The sequence below is a fragment of the Rhopalosiphum padi genome, chromosome 1 (genome assembly GCF_020882245.1).
Source record: "Rhopalosiphum padi isolate XX-2018 chromosome 1, ASM2088224v1, whole genome shotgun sequence".
Lineage (NCBI taxonomy): Eukaryota > Metazoa > Arthropoda > Insecta > Hemiptera > Aphididae > Rhopalosiphum > Rhopalosiphum padi.
The window spans coordinates 6,967,458-6,982,690 of record NC_083597.1 but is presented as its reverse complement, the minus strand read 5'-3'; the positions used below and the strand labels follow the sequence as shown (position 1 = coordinate 6,982,690).

The window sequence follows — 15,233 nt, the reverse complement described above, 5'->3', positions numbered from 1 at the left end:
CCGCAGACCGACCAAAATCAGTTTTTCTGCGCATTCCAAATGATACCCAGCCATGAGCGAACCAGTTTTGATAGCATGGTGACGTGCCACCCTCGTTGGAAAAAAAATAATATTAAAAAACATAAATTTTTATAATATTGTTTTTTTTTTTAGTGGGGGACTTTATATATATTATATAATTTTTCCTTTAAAGTGCCCCGACCGTAAATACATGTTGGATCCGCCCTTGGTGACGTGGGGGGTTGCGCAGAATCAGCGCGTTCTTTCATTTTCAGAGTATAGTATACAAATTTGGATAAAACAGAGAGGGTCATTTTTGGATAAAACGGGTTTTTGAAGCCATTGAAAATATAGTCTACTAGCCTAAATATAGAATAAGTGCATGTAAATTCCGCCCCCAAAAAAATACAGGTAAAAAAAAATACATGTAAATTCCACGCGAAAAAAGTTGATAATTTATAAACACATTCTACATAATATAACTTATAAGTTATAAGTAAGAAGTTCTTTTTACTTAATGAAGTTTAAAGTTACTATTATTTGTATTTTTCAATCAAAACCGTATAGGTTTATAAAGAATACATTTATTACTTACTGTTAATAAACAAATTTCTGAATGCGTTTAATTAATCCTATTATTACTGACATAACATAACATAACATAACATTAATCATTATAATTTATAGGTAGGTATTTAAATAAATATATATTTCACATATTAAGTCAATAATTACAACATAAATCATGTATAATCGTAAAAATAGTAATAATTGTAATAATAAATACAATTCAGAATATCACTTCCATATTATTTATTTTTTTTTGTCAAGATTCCCAAAATAATGAGTTACGTTTTCCACAATAAGAATCTATAGATATTTCATATAATTTATATTTTCTAAATATATTATGCATGTATATATATGTATTTTTTTTCTGAGCGGAAATTACAAATCAATTTTTGTACCTGTATATTTTTTTGGGCGGAATTTACCATAGACCTTATTTTTACCTGTTCATTTCGGGCGGAATTTAAAATCCCCATTATATAATATATGTCCTAAAATACACACAATAATATGCTGCGTTTATAGCACTCAATATCCCTAATCCCTATACCATAAAAATAAAACCAGTTTCTTTATACCATTAACTTGACAATACTCAATACCGTACAAATTCGTGGAATCCCAGTTACAGTTTCTCAAAAGAGAAAACACAAATAACGATGGCTATAGTACCGACTACCCCCTATTGGTCGATTGGTTGCTTTTAAAAAAAAAGTATTGTATTGAGGTGCGTTTTATCGATTTTATTTTCAGTTCTGTTGTGATGATACAAAGACATCGTGACAAGTTAAAATATATTGTGATAATCCTATTCTTACTAGTCGGACAACATATGTTGTTTCCAGGGGGAACAATTGGGTGCATTTTACCTAGATGGGTGGGTAGGTAGGTATGCGATCGCACGCAGTGCCGGAATAATAAATAATGATGATTTTGACTATTCAAGGCGTACTTCGATTGCACATGAAATTTGGTGCGACATTGCCAAATTTTCTATTTACACAGAAAAGTTATATCACTTAAATCATAATTATTTTTAATTTTTAAAAACAAATGCAAATAAATCCTTTCTAAATGTATTTAAACACTTAATGCTTACATAAATTCACGTCATAAAATACCAAAAATTATTATTATTAAAAAAAGTTATCATTAAAAACAGAAACACAAAATAAAAAAGTAAATAATTAAAAAAAGTGGAAAAATTACATTTAATATAATATTTAAATTAAATTTTAAAGCCTCGATACCGGCGGGCGGCGATACCTATTTCCAACTATAGAAAACTTAAGTATATTTTCTGGTGTTTTGTTTTTACATACTCTTTGTGTTGCTTGCAGATAAATTCAATTTTCTTTAATTCTTAATTCGATTTTGGCTTGATTATTGTTTTGGTCTTTTGGAAATTCCTTTTTAATGTTTACTTTATAAAATTTCTTTTATATTGTAAGGGTATAAGTGTATAATATTTTAGTACCTATATTTAATGCTAATTTTAAAATTTGAGTTAATATAGAATAGAATATTAAACTAATAACTACTCAAATTAAAAATGTAGTGTGGTCCCGTTGACCACATGACTAATGTTATTCGGGAAAGTAAATTAGCAATTTGCACAATTCAGTTTAATTAATTAATTAATCATAACTGTAATATTACTAATATTAAATCAAGTCAAGCAATCGCAATCCACAATAGCTAGCAATCAAACAATTAAACAAATTTACAATTCATATAACACAACTGACATACTGCTTTACTCCGTGTATGTTAAGAGCATTACTTAGCGCCAGACGGTTTTAAGTCCATTACGCGCAGTCGGCTTTTGATTTGTTCTCCAAATATCTAATCATCGGTCTACATTCCTGACCTATTGTGAACAGCATACTGTGCTACAGAGATCGCGTCCTTTTGAGGTAATTTTTACTCTCCGTCAAAATTTTACGTTTTATTGTGTATTGTGTGTCGTGTTAAGTGTTTAAATGTTTATTATTTTGTGAATAATGTAATAACTAATAAAGATTCAGATGAAAAATATTTATCAATGATTTCCTCGCGGAAAAAGATTTTTTGTGGCAAATTAAGTGAAACCAGTTTAATATGTATATAAAGCAAAAACTATAACGATCTAATTATTTATATTTTCCAGTTAGTTTTGGCAGTAGAAAAAAAAACTTTGATTATTAATTGTTATAAAGCATTAAAAATAGATGAAGCAACATTAAATACCATGATTTAATGAAACGAATTCCTAACACACTTGATATTGGATTGAATACAACTCGTTTTGGAACAGTATAGATTTTATGACGCTTACGAAGGTACTAAAATTAATGAAAACAAAACATCACCAAATATCGGGAAACCCTCTTTAAGGAAAGTTTTGAAGAGCTTAAATTTTAAATTTACAAATCGATGGCGGTACAATATTTTAACTAAAATAAGCGATTTAAGCTGGAGAAGAAAACTTTTAAACTCGATTCGTCGGTTTTGAGAAGAAGGAAGACCAATTTAATATCTAAATGAGACGTGATTAAATACCGGCGATTGTTTGAGTAGTCTGGATTGACAAAACCGTTACTTCGAATAGAATATTATTTTTAGAAAGTCTATCCAACTACCAAAGTAAAAAGGTTGATTGTCTACAGTCTACACACTGGGTTAGAAAAATTGAGCTAGTTTCGTGACTGGTGATCGTTTTGAATCAAAAAAAAAAAATCCCTCAAACTACCACGACTAAATGAATGGTCAGACATTTCTAGACTAGTTTAAAGAAATAGTGTCTCTGTTAGACGAGAAATCTGTTATTCAATTGGATAATACACCAAATTAATCGGTAAGAAAAGAAAAAAATTCCAACAATAGCCTAAAAAAAGGCAAACATAGGTATAGTGGAATGGATACGGTCTAAAGGCAAAGAATTCGATCCAATACAAAATGTATAAAAAATGACCTTATTCCAACCTCTTCTATCCTACGCCCCATTTGTAGGTTTTTAAAAATCTCGCAACCCCCTCCAATAAATTGAAAAAAATGATCACCTAACTTTTTTTTATTCTTTCCCTAAACTGTAAAATAAATAAAATTTTACTTCGTAATGACTGCTTGCGCCTCCCCAAGAATGTTTACACGCCCCCCAGGTTTGGATAAACTGCCTAATGGGAATCGTCCAACATATAAAATCAAACTAATGATTAAAATATGAAATATTTAAATTATATATTTATATTTTTTTTATTATTTTATTTATCATATAAATTTTAAAATTTTTGTATATTTTAGGTACAACTCATAATATGTCATTGATGAAATTGTGAAAGATTGTGTAATACTTCTTATTTTTTTTTTTTTTTATCGCATTTATTGTATAGGTAATATATAGTGATGAGCAACGATATTATTATTCGATACTATATCGATATCGTAATAACACATTTTCGACACCGATATCGTTCTATAATTGTATGATATATTATCGTGATATCAAATTTAATAATTTATACATTTTATTTTTAGATTCTAAGCTTTAGTAAATTGTATTGTGTGTGATGTATAATAAACCATTAACTAATAACAATTACTAATAAGTAATACAATTTGTCAGCTGATAAAGTTTGTACACGTGTCCACGGCAAATGTGAATTATTATATTATTTATATTTAATTTGACATTTCTACATTAGTAGGTATTACATTTGTTATAGCTATAATGAATGTCATCTGTATCGATAAGCATTATGTAGGTATTAGGCCACTAGGTATAGGTAGTATCTTATTGTTAATTTATCCTTTTTTTTGCAGTGTAATTTGAGTCGTCATTTATTTTCTAGGATGCAGCAATCAGGTTTGAATATTATGAATAAAAAGAGAGTAGTTTTGTTTATTTTTTATTTTAAATTTTAATATTTATTTAATTATCTGAATGTGATTTCTTATTAGTTAGTAACACGATTTAAAATAATCTTAAGTATTATCTTAAATCATGGTTAGTAATCAATGTTTACTTATTAATAATAATAAAAAATAAGGAAGTACGTATAATAAAAGTTTACGATTTTTGTGTACCAATAATACTCGTAAATATCAAATACTAAATTTATAAAAATATAATTCGATGCGATATCGATACACAATATTATATCGTTGCCCAACACTATATTATTAATAGGTATATGCTTTTTTAATATTAAATTGTTAAAAATAAAATGAAATAATCGCTTTTTACAATTAAATTACTGTTAGAATGTTCGAAATACCGAAATAGACAATAGACCTGTATTACATATTTAAAATTAACAAATACAAAATAAATATTAAGTATTTAAAGTCACAAGTAAATAAAACTGAAAAACAAATATTCTATTTAATGCTTCGCAACGCAAAATCTGTATTATCTGTATATTTTTCTCTCTCTCAGTTATGCTTATGTATAATACATAAACTATACAGTTTAACGGCTGTATTATTTTCTGTAATTAATTTTCATGTTTAACCTTTTGTTGAACTATCATAGTTTAATACCTAATATGTACTAATAAATATAAATAAAAATATATATATAGATTATACATATAGGCTAGAACACAATCGTGTTTCGCTGTAAAATGTTACCCTATAAAATGCGTCGAAAGAAACCCAAAAACCCCCTGCCACGAATTACGTGCCAACTACCACCTGTTGGCTGTTGACAATACTCCTAAATGTAGAACCACTGAATTTACAAAAATTCGGCGATGGATGCTGTATGCCGACCGTAACCTACTCTTCATTGGCCATACTATAACAATTATTTAACCTTCTATTCAAAAAGTTATCTCATATGTACCTACATCTTTATTAGACACATGATAAATTAAATAATATTATAATGTTTTTAGATTTTAAATTTAGTTCAACAAATACACTCTTTGTAGTGGACGGTTATCGTTCATAAAGTATTTTATTTCGCATATTAGAGGTTTTTAATAGTTTAATACAAAATCAAAATAATAATATAGTATTCTTCTTTTTCACACTAAAATTTAAAAATTGGATCATGTATTGGTAATAACTTGTAATTTAGATTTATCATTGTATAACTATCTATCTTCAACACGAGCGTAAGCTTACAGACGATAAATAAATCATAAATCATTGTATTCAATTTATTATTTATTGTGTTCAACATTTAAAAAAATAATAGAAGTGTTAAATTTGAATGCAATGACAGGTATCATTGTATACGAAAAATGATTCTGAACAGAGATGATTTGTCAGTAATAATTAGTAGGATATATTATATAATCATCTATATTTAAATTGTAATATACCTATCGTTATTTTACGCGATTCCGTAAAAAATTAAATTTCATACGCTCATAAAATTGTTTCTATATTGACGCTGGAATTTTTTTTTTTTACACTTACTTGAAGAAAAACTTATGGATAACCTTGCATTGGGCTTTTAACCTTAGGTATAAATCAAAAAATTTTTTTGAATTTTCAACTTCAAAATTCCTTGCAAATTTTCGTGGTTTTGATATATTTAGAAAAATCAAAAATTTCAATGATTATTATAAATAGTTTAAACAAATTCTAAATATTTTAAAAATTTAATCGTAAATAGATAATTCTAGTATAACAATTTGGTGAAAATTTCAAGTATTTACAATGATTCGTTTTTGAGTTACAGCAAATTCAAAAAATCGAAAAAAAGTGGTTATGCGTAAAAATTCCCGTTTTTCCGTTATTTTTTTCAGGGTTTTTCCTGACGCTTTTGAAAACTACTGGAAATTTTTTACTTTTACTCCAAAATACCAACTAGATTAATTTTCTTTTTCAAAGTGGGACTGAAGTCAAAAAGAATCAATACATTCATCACTCCGTTCAGAATCTAAAAAATTAGGTTTTTTTTTTTATAAGTTATTTGTATTCGTTATTTCGTTGCATTCGTATTTTTTAGTTTTGAGAAGTAGCGATGAATGAGTGGTATTTTAATTTTATATTTATAGATTATAATCTAGTAAAAACTAACATTGTTTTAATATTTTTTCATTATTTAATATTTATTATTAGGGTTTTCAACTAATTATAAATTTTATATCACATTATGTTATTTTTAAATTACTTTTTTTACTCAATTTTAAATGTTCGCCGAATGATTTATTTTAACTAGAATCAACAATTTATAAATTGTTTATATTTTTTACCAGTTAAATTTGTCACAGTCGTTAACTTTTTATTATATTTAATTTAATATGATTAACTACAGTCTATAATATTATAATAAAATTGAATAATTGTGCATAAATGAAACGTTTCAATAAGTTACATCATAATATTATTCATTGTACTTATAGCAACTATAATATTATACAAATGTATGACTTCGTTGAACATCACAAAAATGTTGTCGAGGACAATTGATGATATGAGGGTTGAAAAAATAACAATATTCTAGATTACTATTCGGTAGATTTTCGTAAAGATTTGAGCATCCGGATAAATCCTTTACATGTGTGTTCAAAAACAAAAGGGAAGTCAAGTCGATCAGACACTGGTTGATCTATAGTTTATCAAAATATGTGTATCACTTTTGGGTAGTAGTAGTTGCTGACAGCGAATCTTTATTGATCGGCCGATAATGTGTCGGCTGTAGAAATGGGGTAGAAAATCGCTGGTAAACATTTCCTGGCTGGAAAGTGATATTGTACAAGAAAGGAGGTATCATTTGCTGCTGACCATACATAAACACTTGTTGGCGTGATGATGGTGACGGGAATAAAAAAGCTCTCTGCTGTGATTGCAGTTGGTTTAGCTGTCGTTGTTGGTGTTGTTGTTGCTGTTGGTATTGGCGTTGCTGTTGTTGTTGTTGTTGTTGATATAGTTGGTGATGAAGGTGTTGATTATATTGCTGTTGGTGCGGTTGATGTGATTGTTGTTGGTGTTGCTTCTGTTGTAGTGTTTGCTGTAGTATCCAGTTTTCTTGTAACAAAGCATATTCGTGCATCAAAAAAACTGAATACGTTTAAAGAAACAATGTTTTAAATATTGCTCAATAATTAATATTAATTTATCATGTAATTAATTACTCATCGGCGTTATAATAATAATAATAACAATCAAAAAAGTAGGTAAGTATAAAAATCATTCGTATTACATCAACCTTGAGCAAAATAAATATGCAAATCAACATTAAACTAATAAGATTATTTCTTTCAAGTCTCAACTATAGAATTAATTACCCGATTGTTGCAATTTATCAAATTTTATAGGACGGCAGGTGTTAAATTGTTTGTTTCGTGATCTCATCCACGGCGCGAGTTCATCGTCAGTTCCTTTACAGAGGAAAAGAGAGAGATACAGTTATATAATTCGTTAGATTTATTTATAAGCGAGTTGTATAATCATTTTATAGAAACCTTATACCTTTTGATATTATTGGCTCATTTAAGTTAACATAAGGCCAATCTTCTAATATGAAATTAGTTTTTTTGAACGGTTGAGATGCATTAGTGACATGGTAGTCTAAAGATTTCTGTGGCTCTTAAATAAATTATAAAACTAGTATATTAATGATGTAGTTACGAGTTATATATTAAATATTATATAAGATATTTATAGCTTACTGGAATTGTGTAATACCAATTTAGTTTGCCTGTTAAATATGGTTTTGCTTACATCCAAATTTAAAGATATGTTTTTTCCGCCTAACCAATGGTTTTTTTCGGCATACGCAACAAAATTTTCAACATCATTAGCATCCCTATGAAAAACTTTTATTTCACAAAAAGTTTTAAGTAGTAATTCATCTTTAGTTTAAAAATAAATTTTTATTGACACTTTAAATAGAATATAAGTTAGTAATTTTCATGTAAGAAATATTAAAAAATTATAATTGTATACATAATACATTAAATTATATTGAAAACAAAATATTTTTTCAAAGAATTAATAACATACAATTTTTGTATTTAAAATATAAGTGTGATAATTTAAAATAGAAATACACTTTTTAATCACTTATCATACTATAGTGATTGTATAACAGTATCAGTTTGTATAGAGTAAAAATAGGTATGAAATATATGTATATAATATTAACAGATTGATAAAATATTTCGAAGATTCATTTGAAATCCTAGAAGTATCTAGTGGTATAAATGTATAATAGTTTATTCTGTAATCAATGATTATATTATATTTTTTCCTTCTTTATTTTTAACCTTTATTCTCTAGTTATAATATCGTATATTATAATATTAATTAACTATTACATTATGTTATTGTACGATGTACACTTGTAATTCAGTAATTGATAATAACCGCTCCCCTGTAAACGTTATAGGGAGTGCTGCGATTTAATTTATGTTAAGTGTTCTAAAAAATTATCACCAGTTGTTTTTGCAAAATATGATGTATTATTATTCAATAATTATACGTAATTATGTTTAAAAGCTTTTACAACGATTTAGCTGCAGCTATTAACAACCATTAATTGATTTTTGAAGTACCTAGGTAAATATAATACAGGATTGTTTGTAAACTTTGTGTAATTGTGTTACCTAGTTACTCTTATAGTTTTATAGGTCTGAACATAATTCGAGTGGATGTACCTATTAGTTTAGACTAGATATTGACATTTTATTATAATTAGTAATTATTAATTATGCATTTACGGATTATAATGTTTATGTTTATATATATATATATATATTAAGGTAACAATCAAAAACATGGAAAAAAATAAAATAAAATGTTTAATAATATTTATACACCGTATATTGTAGACGAGTTATTCTTGAAATTTACCACTTAAATAGTATTTAATTAAGACTCAATTGCCGTCGATGTACTATTATTTATTATTATTTATTTAAAGGTAATATATTTTCTTGTATTTTAAACTTAGAAAAGTATAGATATTTAAATATTTTGATTGTATGCCATAAACACTATTTTATTTTTATCTTTGTTTCTCATCATCCTCACCTTTTACTTTTTCACCTATCATCAGTATCATCACGCACTCTTTCTAACAATCCACTATGCCGCTTAAAAAGGTGTTGGTGCTGTGACCTACTAAATTAGTTGGTAAATAAACCAATTCTCTGAAGGGTTTCATAACTGGATGACTTTCTTCATCGTCTGTTCATATGTTATTTTTTATATATATTATTTATTGTATTATCGTCCCATTTACGTATTATGTTAAAAAATATAAGTTATGATATTTTCTTCAAATAATGCCAATAAAATCTGTATCCCTTAATTTATTATTACAAAAACTCAAATTTTTTAAAACCAAAATCAAATGCATAGAGAATTTTAAAATCCATAATGTTATTAATAAATAAAATAAAAATGATTTATAAAAAATAATAACAGTATACATGTGCACTCTGTAGATGACAAAACCATTGGAAGAATATTTTTTTTTTTTAAATTGTATATCTAAATTCTAAATCGTAGTTACAACTGTTTTGAAAATTCAACATTTCACAATTTGAAATCGGGCCCAGCTATAGATTTTGATGATATATAGTTAAATAGACGATGTCATGTGTGTACTGCGTGTACATAGGTGTTATGTGTATATTAATAATATTCTATGATATATACGTATATGAAGTGTATAGAAATCGACGTGAATCGCAGTAATCGCACAATAAATTTAAAATGATAATGATTAAATGTGATCGACTCTCCTGGTATTATATTGTCATACTCACGCGCCGGCGATGCACCTGAGAAACAAATATTCTGTGTCGGGTAACATCCACGTCTCCACGTTGGAAAACCGGCGACAAGCTTGTCGGTTAATACGATTTTCGGGAGTCAAATCAACTTCGTACACATCATCGCCATCATAGACCACTGGGTCCGAGACGAAGAAGTCGCCTGCGACCACCGCCAACCGACTCTCCGGTATCAGGTCCTTGACGGGGATCTGTCGCAATTCACTGTAGACACAGACGTCGTCGGGCATTGCAGCACTACTTTCTCCGTTTACGGTATGGGTATATAATATAAAGTATTGCGACTAATACGCGACAATAAAAATATAATAACAAACTATAATTACTACGTAATAAGCTGCATTGTCACTTACCGGGTAGATGCTGTATAAAATAATAGGCTATAATACCAAAACTGATCGACACAGAAATAATATAAATATATCGGTCGTTACCACGGGTAGGAATGTTATGTACGTATATTTCTAAATGTATATTATAATAATATTATATAATATAATATCACTTGTATTATTGATATGATAATAGTTTTATAATATGATATTGCCAACTATTATATTAAACGGTATCCAATGACTTATAATTCCCGTCGAGATTGGAATCTGAGTATATGGATTTATAGTTATATATGTTGATATTCTAAAATTAAGTTTGAATTACGACAACGGTTTGGAAATACAATTTTAAACTCTAATATCTGAAAATTAACAATGTTATAAAAATATGCATATAGTATATAATTATTAGCTGAACGATAAATCATAGTTAATTTACAAAAATATGGAAATAAATAAATCTCTATTTAAATTTTAAGTCGCAATAAATTACTTTTAGAATTACATAAACAACCAAAAATGTTGTTGACTGGTTGATTACTATAAATTTAAGTTGTTTTCTGTTTTTTGCTATACTTCTTATAAAACAATGGAAACTAGAAAGCCCATATAAAAGTAATTATTTGTGCTTATCGCCTATACGTCACATTTTTAGTCGATAGAGGATATATTACAATCTGTACGATTGTACCAATCAAATATTTATTAATCCAATACCGATATCAATTCTTTTACATTATTTTCTATTTGATAATGTTTACTTATATAATCTTATTTTTTTCTTTAAAATCATTTATGAACTTCTTTTCCATTAATCACAAGCCGTTATTAAAATGATGTCTTAAGGTTAAACAATAAATTCAATGATATTTTACTGCAATTTATTAAATCAAAAACAGTATAGTGTTAGTGTATATTGCTATATATTGTTAAATGAATATTGTGTATCAAAACAGATAACATCATCGGTCTACGAAGACCAGCAATCATAGATAATACATGTATTATGCCAGCAACACATTCAGAGTACTATTTTAAAAAGTATAAACAATCATACGTATAAATCGTATAATATATATAATAATAATATAGTAAAATAAATAAATAATAATATAATCATGTTGATAACAGAATGGCGGTATCGATAATCGGTCGGGGCGGGACTAAAAACAATTTAATTTTCCGATTGGACGGTCTTACGATTCACATAATAAGACAATTATCGCCGCTTGTGATATTTGTGTTATTACTTTATTAGAAACTGATCATTAGCGTGAGTCTGATTAACGTTATGTTCTATGTCATCGTGACACATTACACAAATCATTAGAGCCACAATAAAAAATATTTTTCTTATTACGCAACAATAATTAATTAATAATAAAGCGGGGAAAATATACATATAATTCTAACAGTATAAATTTAATTTGAAATTTTAATATTTATACTATTTTAATTTTGCTTTTTTCAATTTTTTATAACCTTGTAGAAACAGAACACTCCAGATCATTTATACAGTACGGTACTATTACTAGTACTATATGGTATCAAATGAATTTATTTAATTTTTCAAATCGAATATGCTCTTAAAACTTAAAAGGCTAGGTAATCAAACAAAAATATGAAAAAGTTTTTCCTTCAAACACAGGAAAGAAGCTGAAAATTTCAAATTATTTTTCAAAATAAAATTTGAACTATTAGCAATCTTATTTAATCTAAAAGCCTATTTAAATAACAATGATTTTGAATTGTTGTATTCCTAAATCTGGTATTATCTCGTTTTGTGGAAGTATGTATAATGATTTTATTTTTACTTAAACCTATACAAAGAGAAGAAAAAATATAAATCTATTTTCTTATATGTGCTTATTATACATTAGGATCAGGAAGAATACATTTTTAGAAGCTATAGTCGTTCGGCAGAAGTTATGTTTTACGCAATATTATAATTTTGGTTTGAACACTGTTTTTTATCTACAGTCAGTTAACTTATCAGTTATCGTCTTGTGTGGTTTGTTCCTAATATATATAAAAAACCCAAATATAATTTTGTTGCCACTAAAATAGGATCTTGGCATGCCAAAATTACTTTTCAAACCATTGTGTGTAGTCTGTGTCTGTCCTTAAGGATATCAAGAGCTTACAGCCAACATATATATATAGTGGCATATTATTATATTTTGTATGTGGTATTATTTATAATAATATTATATTTATTTGACACTTATTTATCGGTCACTGTTAAATTCCTTTTTTTATCTTTATTATCTAAATTATTATATTTTTACTATGTATATAAATATCTATATATTCACTTTTGGTTATCGTTTGAACAGTTTATAAATTATAATAAACTTAATACTTTTAACTTTATGAGTGATCCTCTAAAATTGTCTATGGACTTGAGCTAATATAATAGTTACCCGAGCAACATAGTCGTTTTTTACGGTATTTGATGCCCTTCCTTCCAATGATATCTGTAATAACTATTTAAATAAAGTTGGAAATATTGGAATAATAATATAATATTATAGTGTATTGATATTTTTGTTATACACGTGCGTAAGCATCAATATTGCATACTCGAATCGCCGTATTACATTTTTAATAAAATGTACTTTCGTTTGACATTTTATAATATTATATAATGACAATAACATTATAGGTACCGATTTACTATTTCAATTTGTTCATATTTATTTTTATAAAATTGCATCCACTCCTAAAGTCTATGTATGAATAATACAAATATGAAGTTTGAAAATCAATGACATACTCTAATAAAGTAATTTTTCCATTTCATATTTGGCATCTACAGCCTACAGGTATTGTCTAAAATATAAAATTGTTGAAAGCGATTCACATTATATTATATATGTATTTACAGTTAACAATATTCAATTGATAATTAACTAGAACGGTTATTAGACGGAAATTGTTGTAAGTATTTGGCTTCTGTAATATATTGTGATATGCATTATAATATTTTATCTAGGAAATTATGGTAGATATAACTTTAGACATAATATGACAAAGTAGACAAATACTAAAATAAATATTTCACAAAATATCACTACTCTTGTATAATAGTGTATTGGGGGGGGGGGGGGGTTGACAGAAAATCCTTTGTAAAATATGTATTAAAAACCGTTTTTAATATAGATAGTGTGAATTATATGAATATATTATATTATATATTATCTTAGTCCGTGGTAGAATTTAAACAAAAAAATCGCCTTTGAGCGCCATATTCGTTTACACAGCACATATATACAGCACGTCGGTACGTACTCACTGTACTGTCTGCACCAGTAAACGATCATATAAATAAAAAAATTAATTATTTACATCGAGCACAGTATTGCTTGAAAGAAAAAACAATATTTATTATACGATTTAGGTACCTTCTATTTTATGTAAGTAGCACATATACCTAATAGGCACATTATATATGTATAGTTGTTGTAATTATTGTGATGATATATATATATATATATATATATACACGAAAAACTAGTAGGTAAAGAATGTGAATTCATACTCATCTGAACATGATGATGATTATTATTATAAATCTATATGGTATGTTAAATAATTTCTGTTTATTTACACGTATATTGTGTCATGTGCGCCGTATGCAATATTGAAAATTGTGAAATTTTCAACTGATGGCGGATGATGGATACGTTAATTTGATCTTCAACACCTGAAAACACGATTAGATCAATTTGTATTTTACTTGATGCGGTGTGAGTTTGCAAACCGTATAAACTGGAACCTCGACGAATGAATACTTAACCTAGGTATAACTGTTAAGATTTTGGTTACCCGCGGTTTTATAGATTAAGAACACAAAAACAAAACCACTTCCAAAGTTCCGACATAACTTTTTTAATACTTAAAAATGTACATCACCATTACAATTATTGTAATACAGTAAAAGGGGACCGAATTTTTTTTTTCGTTATAACGGAAATTTTGTTGTAACGAAGAAAATTCTGATAAGCTCTTTACAAGCTATGCTTTTCGGCAGGGCAGTTCTATGACTTTCGTTTTAACGGGATTTTTCGTTGTATTGGTATTCGTTGTAACGGGAATTCACTGTATTAGGTACCATAATAGGTATTAGGTAACAACTCAATACCTATAGGTATTATTTTCTCACACGTACAAAAACTATAATTCTAAATCGTAGATCCTAAATACTCTGATGCCTATACACATTTATTTTTTACGTTAAAGTATTTTATGTCAAAACTGCGATTTATTATTAATTATTTAATATACATGTAGAAAATTGTGTAAATTGTGATTAACTTTTACATAACAAGAAGTTTTTTTTTTCAAAAAGTATATTAAAATAAAAAAAATCTATAAACCTATGAAGAATTAAAGAATAAAATTGGTTACTAAAAATTCGTATTTTAAAATATCGAACAGATTTTTATTTTTATTCTAAAACAAGAGTTCTTGTTAGATTTTAGTTCCATGATTTTAAAAAGGTTCCGGTTTTTTCGGTTGGTTTCTAATCTAAAGTGCGATGCAAATGCTAAATTTTTGAGGGCATCTCACACGGTTTAGATACAGGTAA

At 27.1% G+C, this 15,233-nt stretch overlaps 1 protein-coding gene across 1 annotated transcript; it reads right to left on the bottom strand.

Annotated features, from left to right (window-relative positions):
* Window positions 1-7,125: 7,125 nt before the first annotated feature.
* Window positions 7,126-10,537, bottom strand: LOC132918712 (alpha-protein kinase 1-like). Its single transcript, XM_060980139.1, has 5 exons — window positions 10,281-10,537; window positions 8,178-8,314; window positions 7,978-8,094; window positions 7,794-7,886; window positions 7,126-7,566 (listed from the first exon to the last, which is right to left on the bottom strand). The coding sequence occupies exons 1-5, from the start codon at window positions 10,535-10,537 to the stop codon at window positions 7,139-7,141; spliced, it is 1,032 nt and encodes a 343-aa protein (XP_060836122.1). The 3' UTR covers window positions 7,126-7,138.
* Window positions 10,538-15,233: the final 4,696 nt, after the last annotated feature.

Bases quoted from the DNA above. Each gene is read 5' to 3' on its own strand.
- LOC132918712 (XM_060980139.1), bottom strand. From the start codon at position 10,537: ATGCCCGACGACGTCTGTGTCTACAGTGAATTGCGACAGATCCCCGTC. The intron at 8,315-10,280 runs GTGAGTATGACA...AGTTTTTCATAG, and splicing joins CTCAGGTGCATCGCCGGCGC to GGATGCTAATGATGTTGAAA. The intron at 7,567-7,793 runs GTAATTAATTCT...AAACGTATTCAG, and splicing joins TGATAAATTGCAACAATCGG to TTTTTTTGATGCACGAATAT.